This window comes from Pelophylax lessonae, assembly GCF_965119305.1.
Source record: "Pelophylax lessonae genome assembly, chromosome: 10".
NCBI classification, from domain to species: domain Eukaryota; kingdom Metazoa; phylum Chordata; class Amphibia; order Anura; family Ranidae; genus Pelophylax; species Pelophylax lessonae.
In genome coordinates this window covers 52,746,267-52,765,462 of record NC_138777.1, presented here as the reverse complement: position 1 = coordinate 52,765,462, position 19,196 = coordinate 52,746,267, and the positions used below count along the sequence as shown (strand labels likewise).

The window sequence follows — 19,196 nt, the reverse complement described above, 5'->3', positions numbered from 1 at the left end:
TGCTCTCACAGAGGGAGCAAAGGATGAAACATCTAGAGGATGTCTAGAAACATCTAGAGTAACACCTTTCCAGACACCGGGAGGTTACAATTTCTGGACAACATGTTTCTGAGGCTTTGTTTGGTCAAAGGAGGTGCGGTGGAGAAGGCGGCTGGCTGACAGTGCCTTTAAACAATTCTTTAGTCCTCAGCGCCTAGGGCTGTTAGGTTTAAGCAACCATTGGCAGCGTCTGCATCATATGGTGCAGGATTATCTAAGGGCAAGAGTAGACACTGGGTTACTGGGTCTTGAGGATTACCACTGGCCAGAACTTGCTCAATATGCAATTGAGCTACTGGCCTGTCCTGCTTTCAGAGTGCTTTTGGAACGGACATTCAGTGCTGCTGGAGGTTTTGTGATGGATAAAAGAGTGCGTTTGTCCACAGACTCCGTTGACCAGCTGACATTTATCAAAATTAATCAGTCCTGGATCAACAGCAGCAATCAAGCCCCTGATGCTAATGCAACTGATTGAATTTCCTAAGGATCTGGAATCCCTTGAAGACTGCCTATGCTGCCTATCCTATTCCTGAACCTTGATTATGCTAGCTTCCAACAATGTTCTTGGTCTAGGGCACCACTAACACCCAAGGCCCAATTTTTCTGCACCTGTTTGACAGGTACATGTCATTTAATTTTTTTTCTAATTTTATAGAGCAGGGTCTGTTCTTGCGCCTAGCAAGAGTAAGTGTGAGGGGTTACAGTGTTCAGGCACCACCAACACCCAAGGTCCAACTTTTCTGCACCTGTATGACACGTGCATGTAATTTACATTTTTATTTCTAATTTTTAACAGCAGGGCTTGTTCTTGTGCCCAGCAATAGTAACTGTGAGGGGTTAGAGTGTTCAGGCACCACTAGGGATGGGTGAACGGTTTGGGCTGAGCATAGGTTTGGCCTAAACATCACCCATTCTGGTACTTGCCTAACACCTGAACTTTCTCGGCACTTAACAGGATGTTTGCCTGCCAAGCGCTCAGTCAATAGGTTGTTAAGGCTTTCCTGCTGAGAGCTGAATTTAAAAAAATTATTGTAAAAAGAAAATCTAAATTAAAAATAATTTGGGGAAAAACAGCTTGAGGACCCTTTGGGTCTTTTATGGTTTTTAAGGGGAACCCCGTGACAGAATAAAAACAAACAGCATGAGTCCCCCCTAAAGTCTATACTGGGCCCTATTGGTCTCATATAGATTTGAAGGGGAACTCCATGCCAAAATTAAAAAAAAGACAAACAAACAGCATGGGGTCCCCCCCCAAAATCCATATGAGGCCCTTTGGGTCTGGTATAGATTTTAAGGAGAACTCCACGCCAAAATGAAAAAAAAAATGGTGTGAGGTCCCCCCCCCAAATCCATACCAGATCTTTATCAGAGCATGCAGGAAAGGAGGGGGGGGGACATGTGAGTGCCCCCCCTCCTGAACCATACCATATCAGATATTACAGCCGCCCTACATACAAAACTAGCCGGAACTTAGCTTGTATAGATCTGGAACCTACAACCACCTTTATTGAACAGACTCACACACACTATATACCACACAGGAGGACACCCCCCTCCTGATCAAATTACCCCACCAGGTCAGGTGCTTGATTACTTTATCCTATGCAGATGAAATTGTGTACAGAAATATAATTAACCTGAACTAATTACCTAGCCATCTGGACAGAAACAATAGGTGAATGGGAGTCCACATCTAGACAATGTTATAATTAACATGTTAATTAACTCAGCACTGCAACAAGGCTAAAATAAAATACATTACACATTATCCTAAGTATAAACACAGAGCCCACAGTAGACAATAGCTGAGTAAATCAGCATAATCAACAATGTGTGGAAGACAGGTGGTTGAGCTGATGATATTAGCATCTGCTATGAGTCTGACTGTGTGAAGTAATCTCTTATTGGCAATAGGCAGCTAGGTCTTTGGAAGGGTCCCATGGATCCCAGGCCTAGAGTCCCAGAGTCTTCATATATTCCTTGAGAAATATTGTTGACAAATATTACTGTCCCATTTGAGTAATTCAAACCATATTCTCAGTGTCCATTAAGTAGCTGTCCATCATTTCCTTGGTCACCCTGTGTCCCTAATAGACACAGGGTGACATACACATAAGAGGGGCCTAGGGAGCTGAGAGAGGGATTTCGCAACCTCTCAAGGGTAACCTGGGTTCCACAAGCCCCCCAACCAAAGTGACTCCCGTCACAGGTAGATACAACAGAAACCTCTCCAAAGTGATTTATGTTCCCTGTTAGGCAGTTGTCACAAGTTGTCCAAGCACTCAGTCTAATAATCCTGTATTGGGTCTTATAATTTTATTTCCTATGATCGTCAGCTCCATCTAGTGACCATAATGCAGTATTTTCCTGAAACACCTTAGGAAAATACAGCATCGTAGCCACTAGAGGAAGCTGGCGATCCTAAGAAATAAAGGAATTAGGCAATATATGGGATTATCCATGAGAGTTAATGCTTGAGACATTGACATAGGGATTTTTTTTTAAACACACCGCTAATTACATTGGAAGATTTGCCATTTCTATTCTGATGACAACTCAAAATTATTATTTTTTTGCCATGCTTACAGTTTTAGGGGCTATCATTTCCTACTCCATCCAAAATGAAAAAAAAATTGTTGTCTTTAGATACACTTTGAAGTTTAAACATGCTTTATCATTGTGTGCTAAGATGTTTATTTAACTGCTTATATTAATTTAGCTATCCCACCTGTGTTATACTGTATATTGTCAGCCCAGAATATGATCTTGTAGCATATTACTGTGTCATACCATCAGTGTTCATAATGATATTTATTATATCTCTTAATAGATTCTGAGCACATCGAAGGTGAGCCAGTCTCTGACTCTGATCTATGTTGTAAAGAATAACAGTCAACCACTGGATGGTACAACAGCCAGCAGCCTTCTAAATGTCCTTTCTGGAGAGGTAGTCGGCTACTATCTAGGAGACCCTCCCTCTGTTATTGCAGAACGTAAGTCTTCCAAGCTTCTACTGCTAGTATCTACTGCTTTAAGCTGGCCATAGATGGATCCAGAGCTGCCACCGGGGGGTGGGTGGCAGCTCATACACACTTAGGGGGCCCCAGCATCACTAGGGGCCCAGCTGCCCTGGTGTCCCAAACTGCTGAGGGGATGTCTCTTTGCTGGATTTGGATGTGTTTTTTGCTGGATTGGGCTGTCTCTTTGCTTGACTGGGCTGTGTATTTGCCGGAGGGGATGTCTTTTTGCAGGATAGCGATGTCTCTTTGCGGGATAGGGATGTCTCTTTGCTAAATATATGGGGTGGTGTCTTGATTGAAATGAAATGGCCATTTGAAGGAAGGTAGGGTGAAAATTTTACCCCCCCCCCCCTGTGAAATGGGCATGTAAAGAAAGGAAAGGTGAAATGTTGTGGTGGCAGGCTTCATATTTTTTGGCCAAAATATAATTGCTTACTGTTAAATCTTGAAAGCACTGATGACCTGGAATACACTCTTAATTTTCATATATTAAGTTGTAGGAGTGTTAAGTAAACGTGGGTGCACTAAAGGACTTGGTGAGAAAGCCATTGGGCCCTGGGGAATGTTGGTGGTCAGGCATGGGGGGCCCCGGCCTAAAGCTGTTAGGGGCCCCAAAATGTCTGATGGCTGCCCTGGATGGATTGTTGGCCTGTTCAGTGGGGACTAGAGCTGCACGGTTAATCCTTAAAAAAATCAAGATCTTGATTCAACCCTCCTCAAGATCTAAATCCGGCATTTCCACGATTCATGTAAGTGCAGAACTAGGCTTGAGCGGACACCTAGATGTCCGTGTTCGACGGGTTCGGCCGAACTTTAAAAAAAAGTCCGGGTCCGTGTCCCGGACTTTTACCGAACTTTTCCCGGACACCGAACCCCATTGAAGTCAATGGGGACCCGAACTTTAAGGCACTAAAATGGCTCTAAAACACCAAAGGAAAGGGCTAGAGTGCTGCAAATGGCAGCAAAACGTAATTAAGAGCATGGCAAGTGCTCTGCAAACAAATGTGGATAGGGAAATAACTTAAAACAACAAAAAAAAACAGAAAAATAAAACAATGTTCTTCTTCATCTCTGAAGGACGAGGCCCATATGGAGTAGGAGGGAGGTTGAGGTGGTGGTGGATGTGGCGGTGACATAGGCGTGCGCACAGGGTGTGCTGGGTGTGCCTGGGCACACCCTAATCACCTAGGGCACATAGCATTGCCAGTGAGGAGATGGGAAAGATCTCCCTGGGACCTGCTCTGCTCTATTTCTCCTTGCCTACAGGTACATGGCCCCGATACATTACTCTCCCTGCTGGCAAACACATGCATGTGTATTTCAACTTTGGGGTGCACACCTTAATGCAATAGGCTGCGCACACCTATGGGCGGTGTAGGTGGAAGCGGCGGTGGAGGAGGACCAGGGCCGGATTAACAGCATCATGGGCTTGGTGCTGAGGATTTTGAAGGGCCTTAAGGGCCGTGCCTTGCCATGCACCCAGAGGAGGAAGGGTGCAGCCATGCATGCCTAATTCAACATGGGATGCTGTCTCTGAAGCCCATAAACACATCCATGCATCGCCAACTGTCCCTCCTTGTCCGGCCTTCACGCTGTGTGGGGAGGTTCTGAGGGTGCTGCCTGGGGAAGCGAGCATAGAAGCCAGACTTCTGTGTTTACAAGTGACAGAAGAGCGGTAACAGTGAATATGGCCAACCCGGGGCCTATATAAAAGGTAGGGGCCTGGAGCTGCAGCTCCAATAGCCCCTACATTAATCTGGCCCTGAGGAGGAGGACGAGGTAGCCAACACTGCTTCTTTTCACAAATTTTAAATGAGGGTACACCCCAAAAGAGTGAGAAAGAGCAAAAATGGAACAATGGGTGGGTAAGGTCGGTATCCATTGCTATTCTGCATAAGGTACGGAAAAGTCCCGTGGGATCCATGCCTGGTTCATTTTAATGAACGTGAGCTTGTCCACATTGTCTCTGGACAGGCGGCTGCGCTTGTCTGTTATAACGCCCCCAGCCGTGCTAAATACCCGTTCAGATAATACACTGGCTGCAGGGCACGCCAGCACCTCCAAGGCGTAAAGGGCAAGCTCAGGCCATGTGCCCAATTTGGAGACCCAGAAGTTGAAGGGGGCAGACCCGTCATTCACTACATGTAGGCGTGTGCACACATACTGCTCCACCATGTTGGTAAAATGCTGCCTCCTGCTAAGACGTTCCATCTGAGCTGCTGGTGCTGCTGTTTGTTGTGGCGTGCTGACAAAGCTTTTCCACATTTCGGCCATGCTAACCCTGCCTTCTGAGGTGCTGGCGGTGCCCTGGTTGCGTTGGCGACCTCCTCCTCCTCCTCCTCTGCCTTGTGCTTCCACTGTGGCCCCGCTGTCAGATGGGAATGCCAGCAGCATGGCGTCTACCAGCGTGCGCTTGTACTCGCGCATCTTGCGATCGCGCTCCAGTGAGTGAATTAAGGACGGTACGTTGTCCTTGTAACGGGGATCCAGCAGCGTGGCCACCCAGTAATCAGCACAAGTTAGAATGTGGGCAACTCGGCGGTCGTTGTGGAGACACTGCAGCATGTAATCGCTCATGTGTGCCAGGCTGCCCAGAGGCAACGAAAGGCTGTCCTCTGTGGGAGGTGTATGGTCCGTGTCCTCTGTATCCCCCCAGCCACGCACCAGTGATGGCCATGAGCTGGCCTGGGTGCCACCCTGCTGTGAACATGGTTCCATCTCCTCCTCCAGCTCCTCCTCCTCCTCATCCTCCTCATCCTCCAGAACTGTGCCCCTGCTGGACAATTGCGTCCCTGGCGTTTGCGTGTGCAGGAACCCACCCTCGGAGCCCCTTGCGAATGACTGCCCTGAAAGCCTTGGAAATGTTACCTCTTCATCCTCCTCCTCCTCCTCATCCTGTGCCACATCCTCTTCCATCATCGCCCGAATTGTTTTTTCAAGGAGGCATAGAAGTGGGATAGTTAAGCTGAGAACGGCGTCATTGCCACTGGCCATGTTGGTGGAGTACTCAAAACAGCGCAACAAGGCACACAGGTCTCGCATGGAGGCCCAGTTATTGGTGGTGAAGTGGTGCTGTTCCGCAGAGCGACTCACGCGTGCGTGCTGCAGCTGAAACTCCACTATGGCCTGCTGCTGCTCGCACAGTCTTTCCAGCATGTGCAAGGTGGAGTTCCACCTTGTGGGCACGTCACATATGAGGCGGTGAGCGGGAAGGCCGAAGTTACGCTGCAGCGCTGCCAGGCGAGCAGCAGCAGGGTGAGAACGCCGAAAGTGCGCACAAACGGCCCGCACTTTCTGCAGCAGCTCTGACATATCGGGGTAGTTTTTAAGGAACCTCTGCACCACCAAATTCAGCACATGCGCCAGGCAAGGGATGTGCGTCAAACCGGCTAGGCCCAGAGCTGCTATGAGATTTCGCCCGTTATCGCACACCACCAGGCCGGGCTTGAGGCTCGCTGGCAGCAACCACTCATTTGTCTGCTGTTCCATGCTCCTCCACAACTCCTGCGCGGTGTGTGGTTTGTCCCCCAAACAGGCAAGTTGTAAAACTGCCTGCTGTCGTTTACCCCTGGCCGTGCTGAAGTTGGTGGTGAAGGTGTTACGCTGTCCGGATGAGGAGGCGGTAGAGGATGAGGAAGCGGAGTAGGAGGAGTTAGGAACAGGAGGCAAACTGAAGCGCCCTGCAATCCTCGGTGGTGGAAGGACATGCGCCAAATTGCTATCCGCCTCAGGCCCATCCGCCACTGCATTTACCCAGTGTGCCGTTAGGGAGATATAACGCCCCTGACCGTGCTTACTGGTCCACGTATCCGTAGTTAGGTGGACCTTGGCACAGATGGCGTTGCGCAGTGCACACCTGATTTTTTCCCCCACTTGGTTGTGCAGGGAAGGGATGGCTTGCCTGGAAAAGTAGTGGCGGCTGGGCACGACGTACTGTGGGACAGCCACCGACATAAGGTTTTTAAAACTGTGCGTCTCCACCAGACGGAATGACAGCATTTCAAAGGCCAATAATTTTGAAATGCTGGCATTCAGGGCCAGGGATCGCGGGTGGGTAGGGGGGTACTTCCTCTTCCTCTCAAGTGTTTGGGAGATGGAAAGCTGAACGCTTCCACGGGACATTGTGGAGATGGTTGTTGGTGACCCAGGTGGTGGTGTTGCTGACAGATCGTCTGTTTGCGGGGTGGCAGGTGCCGGTATCACTACAGATGTGGCTGGAGCGGCCGAGACTGCAGCAGAAGAGGAAGCAGGATGAGCCAGAGACGTTTCTTGGTTTTGAAGGTGTGTACTCCACTGCAGCTCGTGCTTTGCACTTAGATGCCTGATCATGCAGGTTGTGCTCAGGTTGAGAAGGTTCATGCCTCGCTTCAAGCTCTGATTGCACAGGGTGCAAACCACTCGTGTCCTGTCATCAGCACATTTTCTAAAGAACTTCCACGCTAGAGAACTCCTTTGAGCTGACTTTGGTGCGCTCGTTCCCTTGCTGCGTTGGGCAGTAGCGGGCGTAGTGTCTAGGGCACGGCCGCTCCGCTTCTGCACCCTGCTCCCTCTTCTGCTGTGCTGGTGGCTCTGTGCGACCACCGCCTCTTCCTCCAAACTACTCAGTTCACCTGCATGACGTTCATTCCATGTGGGGTCGAGGACCTCATCGTCCTCCACATCATCTTCCACCCAGTCTTCACCCCTGCCCTCCTTGTCGGTCTCCACAATGCTGAACGCCGCAGCAGTTGGCACCTGCGTTTCGTCATCATCGGAGACGTGCTGCGATGATCCTTGCATGTACTCATCTTGAGAAATAAGTGGTTGGGCATCGCTGCACTCAATCTCTTCCACTTCTGGGGCAGGGCTAGGTGGATGGCCCTGGGAAACCCTGCTGACAGAGTCCTCAAAAAGAATAAGAGACTGCTGTATGGCTTGGGGCTCAGACTGCTGGCCTGATTTGCAAGGGGGTGAGGTGAAAGACGGTTGGACATTGGCTGCAGGTGCCAACTCTGACCTTTCTGCAGTAGACTGGGTGGGAGACAATGTGAAGGAACTGGAGGCACTGTCAGCAGCAAACCAATCTACTATCGCCTCAACTTGTTCTGGCCTCATCACTTCTAGGGGCGTTTGATGCCCTACCAAATACTGATGCAGGTTCTGTCGCCTACTCACACTTGAGGAAGGTGTTTCACTTGTGCGTGTAGCTGGCACAGATCGACCATGTCCTCTCCTTGCAACAGGAGCTCTACCAGCAGCACCACGACCCAGGCCACGGCCCTTATTTGACGGTCTCCTCATATTTCTGTAATTTAAGATCTTGCCCTAGAAAGGTTTTTATTGAATAGCGGAATAGAAAATATGATCCAAAAAAAGTGTATGTATATCACACGTACACAACCACACTAGGCCCCAATTACTATTGTTTGTACCCCTAAAAGGCTAGATGAGGAGTAGGGGGGGTATGGAACAGGCAGCACCCTCAAACCTTCAGAAGTATGAGATGAACCCCAACAACTTGGAAAGGTGGATCTCTCTCACACGTACCGACACAGACTATCCCGCAATTCAATTGATCCTCAAAGGTTTTTATTGAATAGCGGAATAGGAAATATGATCAAAAAAAGTGTATGTATCTCGCACGTACACAACCACACTAGGCCCCAATTACTATTGTTTGTACCCCTAAAAGGCTAGATGAGGAGTAGGGGGGGTATGGAACAGGCAGCACCCTCAAACCTTCAGAAGTATGAGATGAACCCCAACAACTTGGAAAGGTGGATCTCTCTCACACGTACCGACACAGACTATCCCGCAATTCAATTGATCCTCAAAGGTTTTTATTGAATAGCGGAATAGGAAATATGATCAAAAAAAGTGTATGTATCTCGCACGTACACAACCACACTAGGCCCCAATTACTATTGTTTGTACCCCTAAAAGGCTAGATGAGGAGTAGGGGGGGGTATGGAACAGGCAGCACCCTCAAACCTTCAGAAGTATGAGATGAACCCCAACAACTTGGAAAGGTGGATCTCTCTCACACGTACCGACACAGACTATCCCGCAATTCAATTGATCCTCAAAGGTTTTTATTGAATAGCGGAATAGGAAATATGATCAAAAAAAGTGTATGTATCTCGCACGTACACAACCACACTAGGCCCCAATTACTATTGTTTGTACCCCTAAAAGGCTAGATGAGGAGTAGGGGGGGTATGGAACAGGCAGCACCCTCAAACCTTCAGAAGTATGAGATGAACCCCAACAACTTGGAAAGGTGGATCTCTCTCACACGTACCGACACAGACTATCCCGCAATTCAATTGATCCTCAAAGGTTTTTATTGAATAGCGGAATAGGAAATATGATCAAAAAAAGTGTATGTATCTCGCACGTACACAACCACACTAGGCCCCAATAACTATTGTTTGTACCCCTAAAAGGCTAGATGAGGAGTAGGGGGGGTATGGAACAGGCAGCACCCTCAAACCTTCAGAAGTATGAGATGAACCCCAACAACTTGGAAAGGTGGATCTCTCTCACACGTACCGACACAGACTATCCCGCAATTCAATTGATCCTCAAAGGTTTTTATTGAATAGCGGAATAGGAAATATGATCAAAAAAAGTGTATGTATCTCGCACGTACACAACCACACTAGGCCCCAATTACTATTGTTTGTACCCCTAAAAGGCTAGATGAGGAGTAGGGGGGGTATGGAACAGGCAGCACCCTCAAACCTTCAGAAGTATGAGATGAACCCCAACAACTTGGAAAGGTGGATCTCTCTCACACGTACCGACACAGACTATCCCGCAATTCAATTGATCCTCAAAGGTTTTTATTGAATAGCGGAATAGGAAATATGATCAAAAAAAGTGTATGTATCTCGCACGTACACAACCACACTAGGCCCCAATTACTATTGTTTGTACCCCTAAAAGGCTAGATGAGGAGTAGGGGGGGTATGGAACAGGCAGCACCCTCAAACCTTCAGAAGTATGAGATGAACCCCAACAACTTGGAAAGGTGGATCTCTCTCACACGTACCGACACAGACTATCCCGCAATTCAATTGATCCTCAAAGGTTTTTATTGAATAGCGGAATAGGAAATATGATCAAAAAAAGTGTATGTATCTCGCACGTACACAACCACACTAGGCCCCAATTACTATTGTTTGTACCCCTAAAAGGCTAGATGAGGAGTAGGGGGGGTATGGAACAGGCAGCACCCTCAAACCTTCAGAAGTATGAGATGAACCCCAACAACTTGGAAAGGTGGATCTCTCTCACACGTACCGACACAGACTATCCCGCAATTCAATTGATCCTCAAAGGTTTTTATTGAATAGCGGAATAGGAAATATGATCAAAAAAAGTGTATGTATCTCGCACGTACACAACCACACTAGGCCCCAATTACTATTGTTTGTACCCCTAAAAGGCTAGATGAGGAGTAGGGGGGGTATGGAACAGGCAGCACCCTCAAACCTTCAGAAGTATGAGATGAACCCCAACAACTTGGAAAGGTGGATCTCTCTCACACGTACCGACACAGACTATCCCGCAATTCAATTGATCCTCAAAGGTTTTTATTGAATAGCGGAATAGGAAATATGATCAAAAAAAGTGTATGTATCTCGCACGTACACAACCACACTAGGCCCCAATTACTATTGTTTGTACCCCTAAAAGGCTAGATGAGGAGTAGGGGGGGTATGGAACAGGCAGCACCCTCAAACCTTCAGAAGTATGAGATGAACCCCAACAACTTGGAAAGGTGGATCTCTCTCACACGTACCGACACAGACTATCCCGCAATTCAATTGATCCTCAAAGGTTTTTATTGAATAGCGGAATAGGAAATATGATCAAAAAAAGTGTATGTATCTCGCACGTACACAACCACACTAGGCCCCAATTACTATTGTTTGTACCCCTAAAAGGCTAGATGAGGAGTAGGGGGGGTATGGAACAGGCAGCACCCTCAAACCTTCAGAAGTATGAGATGAACCCCAACAACTTGGAAAGGTGGATCTCTCTCACACGTACCGACACAGACTATCCCCCAATTTAACTGATCCCCAAAGGTTTTTGATTAAATAGCGGAATAGAAAATATGATCCCAAAAAAGTGTATGTATATCACACGTACACAACCACACTAGGCCCCAATTACTATTGTTTGTACCTCTAAAAGGCTAGGAGTAGGGGGGGTATGGAACAGGCAGCACCCTCAAACCTTCAGAAGTATGAGATGAACCCCAACAACTTGGAAAGGTGGATCTCTCTCACACGTACCAACACAGACTATCCCCCAATTTAACTGATCCCCAAAGGTTTTTGATTAAATAGCGGAATAGAAAATATGATCCCAAAAAAGTGTATGTATATCACACGTACACAACCACACTAGGCCCCAATTACTATTGTTTGTACCCCTAAAAGGCTAGGAGTAGGGGGGGTATGGAACAGGCAGCACCCTCAAACCTTCAGAAGTATGAGATGAACCCCAACAACTTGGAAAGGTGGATCTCTCTCACACGTACCAACACAGACTATCCCCCAATTTAACTGATCCCCAAAGGTTTTTGATTAAATAGCGGAATAGAAAATATGATCCCAAAAAAGTGTATGTATATCACACGTACACAACCACACTAGGCCCCAATTACTATTGTTTGTACCCCTAAAAGGCTAGGAGTAGGGGGAGTATGGAACAGGCAGCACCCTCAAACCTTCAGAAGTATGAGATGAACCCCAACAACTTGGAAAGGTGGATCTCTCTCACACGTACCAACACAGACTATCCCCCAATTTAACTGATCCCCAAAGGTTTTTGATTAAATAGCGGAATAGAAAATATGATCCCAAAAAAGTGTATGTATATCACACGTACACAACCACACTAGGCCCCAATTACTATTGTTTGTACCCCTAAAAGGCTAGGAGTAGGGGGAGTATGGAACAGGCAGCACCCTCAAACCTTCAGAAGTATGAGATGAACCCCAACAACTTGGAAAGGTGGATCTCTCTCACACGTACCAACACAGACTATCCCCCAATTTAACTGATCCCCAAAGGTTTTTGATTAAATAGCGGAATAGAAAATATGATCCCAAAAAAGTGTATGTATATCACACGTACACAACCACACTAGGCCCCAATTACTATTGTTTGTACCCCTAAAAGGCTAGGAGTAGGGGGGGTATGGAACAGGCAGCACCCTCAAACCTTCAGAAGTATGAGATGAACCCCAACAACTTGGAAAGGTGGATCTCTCTCACACGTACCAACACAGACTATCCCCCAATTTAACTGATCCCCAAAGGTTTTTGATTAAATAGCGGAATAGAAAATATGATCCCAAAAAAGTGTATGTATATCACACGTACACAACCACACTAGGCCCCAATTACTATTGTTTGTACCCCTAAAAGGCTAGGAGTAGGGGGAGTATGGAACAGGCAGCACCCTCAAACCTTCAGAAGTATGAGATGAACCCCAACAACTTGGAAAGGTGGATCTCTCTCACACGTACCAACACAGACTATCCCCCAATTTAACTGATCCCCAAAGGTTTTTGATTAAATAGCGGAATAGAAAATATGATCCCAAAAAAGTGTATGTATATCACACGTACACAACCACACTAGGCCCCAATTACTATTGTTTGTACCCCTAAAAGGCTAGGAGTAGGGGGAGTATGGAACAGGCAGCACCCTCAAACCTTCAGAAGTATGAGATGAACCTCAACAACTTGGAAAGGTGGATCTCTCTCACACGTACCAACACAGACTATCCCCCAATTTAACTGATCCCCAAAGGTTTTTGATTAAATAGCGGAATAGAAAATATGATCCCAAAAAAGTGTATGTATATCACACGTACACAACCACACTAGGCCCCAATTACTATTGTTTGTACCCCTAAAAGGCTAGGAGTAGGGGGAGTATGGAACAGGCAGCACCCTCAAACCTTCAGAAGTATGAGATGAACCCCAACAACTTGGAAAGGTGGATCTCTCTCACACGTACCAACACAGACTATCCCCCAATTTAACTGATCCCCAAAGGTTTTTGATTAAATAGCGGAATAGAAAATATGATCCCAAAAAAGTGTATGTATATCACACGTACACAACCACACTAGGCCCCAATTACTATTGTTTGTACCCCTAAAAGGCTAGGAGTAGGGGGGGGTATGGAACAGGCAGCACCCTCAAACCTTCAGAAGTATGAGATGAACCCCAACAACTTGGAAAGGTGGATCTCTCTCACACGTACCAACACAGACTATCCCCCAATTTAACTGATCCCCAAAGGTTTTTGATTAAATAGCGGAATAGAAAATATGATCCCAAAAAAGTGTATGTATATCACACGTACACAACCACACTAGGCCCCAATTACTATTGTTTGTACCCCTAAAAGGCTAGGAGTAGGGGGGGTATGGAACAGGCAGCACCCTCAAACCTTCAGAAGTATGAGATGAACCCCAACAACTTGGAAAGGTGGATCTCTCTCACACGTACCAACACAGACTATCCCCCAATTTAACTGATCCCCAAAGGTTTTTGATTAAATAGCGGAATAGAAAATATGATCCCAAAAAAGTGTATGTATATCACACGTACACAACCACACTAGGCCCCAATTACTATTGTTTGTACCCCTAAAAGGCTAGGAGTAGGGGGAGTATGGAACAGGCAGCACCCTCAAACCTTCAGAAGTATGAGATGAACCCCAACAACTTGGAAAGGTGGATCTCTCTCACACGTACCAACACAGACTATCCCCCAATTTAACTGATCCCCAAAGTTTTTTGATTAAATAGCGGAATAGAAAATATGATCCCAAAAAAGTGTATGTATATCACACGTACACAACCACACTAGGCCCCAATTACTATTGTTTGTACCCCTAAAAGGCTAGGAGTAGGGGGGGTATGGAACAGGCAGCACCCTCAAACCTTCAGAAGTATGAGATGAACCCCAACAACTTGGAAAGGTGGATCTCTCTCACACGTACCAACACAGACTATCCCCCAATTTAACTGATCCCCAAAGGTTTTTGATTAAATAGCGGAATAGAAAATATGATCCCAAAAAAGTGTATGTATATCACACGTACACAACCACACTAGGCCCCAATTACTATTGTTTGTACCCCTAAAAGGCTAGGAGTAGGGGGAGTATGGAACAGGCAGCACCCTCAAACCTTCAGAAGTATGAGATGAACCCCAACAACTTGGAAAGGTGGATCTCTCTCACACGTACCAACACAGACTATCCCCCAATTTAACTGATCCCCAAAGGTTTTTGATTAAATAGCGGAATAGAAAATATGATCCAAAAAAAGTGTATGTATATCACACGTACACAACCACACTAGGCCCCAATTACTATTGTTTGTACCCCTAAAAGGCTAGATGAGGAGTAGGGGGAGTATGGAACAGGCAGCACCCTCAAACCTTCAGTATGAGATTGTGTTCACTGTACCCCACAAAGATTGAGTTCACTGCACCCCACAATGATTGTGTTCACTGCACCCCACAAAGATTGTGTTCACTGCACCTCACAAAGATTGTGTTCACTGTACCCCCCAAAGATTGTGTTCACTGCACCCCACAAAGATTCTGTTCACTGTACCCCACAAAGATTGTGTTCACTGCACCCCAAAAAGATTGTGTTCACTGCACCCCAAAAAGGATGTTGTTCACTGCACCCCAAAAAGGATGTTGTTCACTCCACCCCAAAAAGATTGTGTTCACTGCACCCCACAAAGATTGTGTTCACTGCACCCCAAAAAGATTGTGTTCACTGCACCCCAAAAATGATTTTGTTCACTGCACCCCAAAAAGGATTTTGTTCACTGCACCCCAAAAAGGATGTTGTTCACTCCACCCCAAAAAGATTGTGTTCACTGCACCCCAAAAAGATTGTGTTCACTGCACCCCACAAAGGATTTTGTTCACTGCACCCCAAAAAGATTGTGTTCACTGCACCCCAAAAAGGATGTTGTTCACTGCACCCCAAAAAGGATTTTGTTCACTGCACCCCAAAAAGATTGTGTTCACTGCACCCCACAAAGGATTTTGTTCACTGCACCCCACAAAGATTGTGTTCACTGCACACCAAAAAGGATTGTGTTCACTGCACCCCAAAAAGATTTTGTTCACTGCACCCCAAAAAGATTGTGTTCACTGCAGCCCAAAAAGATTGTGTTCACTGCAGCCCAAAAAGATTGTGTTCACTGCAGCCCAAAAAGATTGTGTTCACTGCAGCCCAAAAAGATTGTGTTCACTGCAGCCCAAAAAGATTGTGTTCACTGCAGCTCACACACAGAAAAATGGATGTGGATCACTGACACCTGCCTATCTCCAATCCCACACCACACAGCAATATCGATTGTAGTTTGTAGAACACAGTTTCCCTAAAATTCAGCAGACTCTGTCCCTAACAGGATTGAGAAGAGATCGTAGATCAGGATTGAGTGCAGACCCCACCCCCCACACAGCAATATCGATTGTAGTTTGTAGAAGACACTGACCCTATATAATTCAGCAGACTCTATCCCTAAAATGCCTACAACTCGCCCTGCCTAAACACTCCGACCTGTCCCTCAATTCTATCCGGACACAAATGGTTTTTTCCTGCCTATCTTTCCCTAATCAGCAGCCAGCACGTTGATGTGTGCTCTGTCCCTGAATCTAAGCAGCATAATGACGCCGCTGCGGCTGCCTCGAACTTATAAAGACTTGGTCACATGCTTCAGACGGCCAATCACAGCTACTGAGACATTTGCAGGCATGGCTGGGATGGCTTAAGGCACACCAGTTAAACGATTGTTGATTGGCTGTTGAAAGCCCGCCATGAAAAGAGCGCCAAAGCATGCAAAACCCGGAAATAAAACGACCGAACACGGATTTTTACCCGAACATACAGTAAAGTGTCCGTGTCCGTGTTCGGGTACAAAAAATCCAATTATTCGGTACGAACACGAATAATACAGTCCGTGTTCGCTCAACACTATGCAGAACAGTTCCGTTCTCACGGCTGTCAAAAAAAAAAAAAAAAAAACAGCCGGCAAAGTTTATCACAAAATTGCTGAGCGCTAAGAGATAAAAAGAAACATTGTATCATTTCGTTCTTTTAGATCAAAGGGATGACCTTTGGTCTGTAAATTAGGTCAGTTTAACCACTTAAAGACTCTTTTCTGACACTTGTTGCTTTCAAGTTAAAATCAATATTATTTGCTAGCAAATTACTTAGAAACCCCAAACATTATATATATATTTAAGCAGAGACCCTAGAGAATAAAACAGCGGTCGTTGCAATATTTTATGTCACACTGTATTTGCGCAGCGGTTTATTCAAACACAATTTTTAAGAAAAAAAAATACACTTCAATGAATTTTAAAAAATCCTAAACAGTAAAGTTAGCCCACTTTTTTTCATATACTGTGAAAAATGATGTTACGCTGAGAATCGTGAGAGAATCACGATCTTTATTCTAAGCAAAAAAATTGTGATTTCATCCAAAATCGTGCAGCTCTAGCGGGGACCATCTGAATTTTGATCCATCTATGCATAGGTATACGCAGCCTATTACATTAGAGTGTGCAACTCAAAGCTCAAACATATATGTGTGTGTACAGGTGTATATATACTGACAGTGTCAGTAGACTAGTGGACAGTGTCAGTAGGGCAGAGAGGTATTTAGTAACAGTTCAGTTTGATGGATAGATGGTTAGCACTCTTGGTTTACAGCGTGGGGTTCTGGGGTAGAATAGGAAGACTGCATGTATGACATTTTTTGGGTTTCTGCAGATTTTCTGGGTTACTCTCTGAACCATACAATAGCTTAAATTGGTTGTAAACACATTTATATACCCAGTAAAATCACTGGCCTCAGCTTATTCATAGAGATGAAACAGATCATACTGCATAAGTTGTACCCTTTTTCTGCTGCCCTCTCTTCTCTCTTGTTCAAAGTCCAGAATTTTTAAAGCTTGTCTGAACTTTCAGAAAGCAGGGGGCGGAGAGCAGAAGATACACCACTGAGGAGAGCTCTGAAAGCTGTTTGGAGGGAAGGGGCACACATCCCTTAACACAGCACACAGGAACAGAGCTGAGGCTATCAGTCACAGGCTGTGTGCTGAAGATCACTCCTCTGTCACTATTTTTCTCTTAGTGTCAGGAAAGTAGATTGTAAGCTCCTAGGAAATCAAAGACTGATATAAATAGTTTAATTCCACTATGTAAAGCAGCGCCATATAAATATGTCAGGTGTGTATGTATAATATGTCAGGTGTGTATGTATAATATGTCAGGTGTATAGGTATAATATGTCAGGTGTGTATGTATAATATGTCAGGTGTATAGGTATAATATGTCAGGTGTGTATGTATAGGTATTTAAATGTGTAAAGTAAATGTTAAAAGTAAATGGTATTTGGTAATTTATATATTAAAATTCTGAGATTAATAGATATTTTTGCTTTATTTATTGATTTTTCCTTTTAGCATTATATTATCCAACTCTTGACACATCAGATTCAACAATGAACTACTGGGTGACCACAGGTAACTTATATTATAAATATAATATTAAATATAGATATGTACAATTTTTAATAATTACTTTAATATCCCATTTCATATTTAGGCTTACTTTAGCATAAGAAGGACTATTCTTGATACTATACTATCAACTCCACCAGCCAAGAGGCTTATTTATTGAGGCAAAAGATCGAATGTAATGTTTTAAGCAGAGTAACCCATAGAAAGCAGTCTTGTCTTAAACCTCTATTGCTTATGGCATTACCATTAAACCCAAAAGCAAACTACAGTATATTACAGCTTACCAATTCCTGAATGTTATGGCCTTTAGTTATACTTTAATTGTAATTGTTGGGTGGAAGTTTGTCTTATGTGAACCTGGACTGGCGACCAGGGCCGGTGCAAGGATTTTTATATACATAGGCGAAGGTGCATCTTGGTGCCCCCCTCCCCACCATCCTTCTGCCACCCCAAACCCAGACAGCAGCTCTTTAGGGAGGACAGGACACAGCCCCTTTTTGAATGAGCCCTTTCATCAGAATCCACAGAGTTCTTCCTTATACTGTAGGGGGGAACTCTGATGAAAAGGGGCTCTGGGCACTGTGATTTAAGGGGGAACGCTAGCAACAATGATGTAAGGGGGCTCTGGTGACAAAGCCCCCCTTACATCAGAGTTTCTCTTTACACCAGAGTTTGCAGAGTTCCCCCTTACAGTGTCCTCCTCACTCACCCCTTATCTTAGGGTCCCCAGTCCCACTTACCTCTTACATTGTTGTCCATTCAATGCATGCGGACTGTAGGGCACTGTGGATAGGTGGGTGGGCTGTATGGCTTTGGGGTCAGGTGGGTGGGCTGTAGGGCACTGAAGGCTGGCACAGGCTAGGGCAGGCCGTTGCTCCTTCCTCCCCCTCACTCCCATCTGTTTGAAACTACTAGAAACAGGAGCCAAGCACACAGACATCACCTGAATCCTCCTGTGCCTGCCCTGCTGCCCCAGTTAGACAGATCTCAGCTGTCTAATCATTGACCGGCCCCAAAACTGTGCATGCCCAGAACAGACGGGGAAAACTGAAAGTTTATGGGAGCTCTTCTCTATGGACATTTATGGAAAGGAGAAAAGCATCCTTTTTTTAGCAAACTGTCCCCATGTTTCTTGCTCTAACTGCTCCATTTCCCCTGCTGTGTCTGTCTCCATCTCCCCTTTTTTTAAATATGTGTGTAACTCTGCGTTAGTGAAAAACAGCAAATGAAAAATAAAAATATGAGTACAAATCAATATCACCTATGGAAAAGTAGCAAATGAAAAGGTGCCCAAATATATCAACGCCAAAATATTTTGCTTTATAAAAATTAGGTGCACTGTTCCTTTAAATGATTATCAATGCTATCAAAGTGCTTTCAAATCTGCAAAATCACAGAAATACAAAATATCTTACATAAGCAAACCCTTATGTACAAAGAAAAAACATCCATCATATATGTGTGAACCACAATAAAGTGCAATGAGATAGAGAACAATTAATATATATATACAGGGCGGCACAGTGGTGTAGTGGCTAGCACTTTCACCTAGCAACAGGAGGGTCGCTGG

At 45.4% G+C, this 19,196-nt stretch overlaps 1 protein-coding gene across 3 annotated transcripts in view; it reads left to right on the top strand.

The window, feature by feature from the left end:
• Window positions 1-19,196, top strand: part of KIAA1549L (KIAA1549 like) — a 281,873-nt gene that overhangs the window by 117,041 nt on the left and 145,636 nt on the right. For all 3 annotated transcript variants that reach the window (XM_082270116.1, XM_082270115.1, XM_082270114.1), the window contains exons 6-7: window positions 2,870-3,032; window positions 17,570-17,629. In XM_082270116.1, the coding sequence (XP_082126242.1) occupies window positions 2,870-3,032; window positions 17,570-17,629 (223 nt within the window). The remainder of the gene's footprint in view (window positions 1-2,869; window positions 3,033-17,569; window positions 17,630-19,196) is intronic.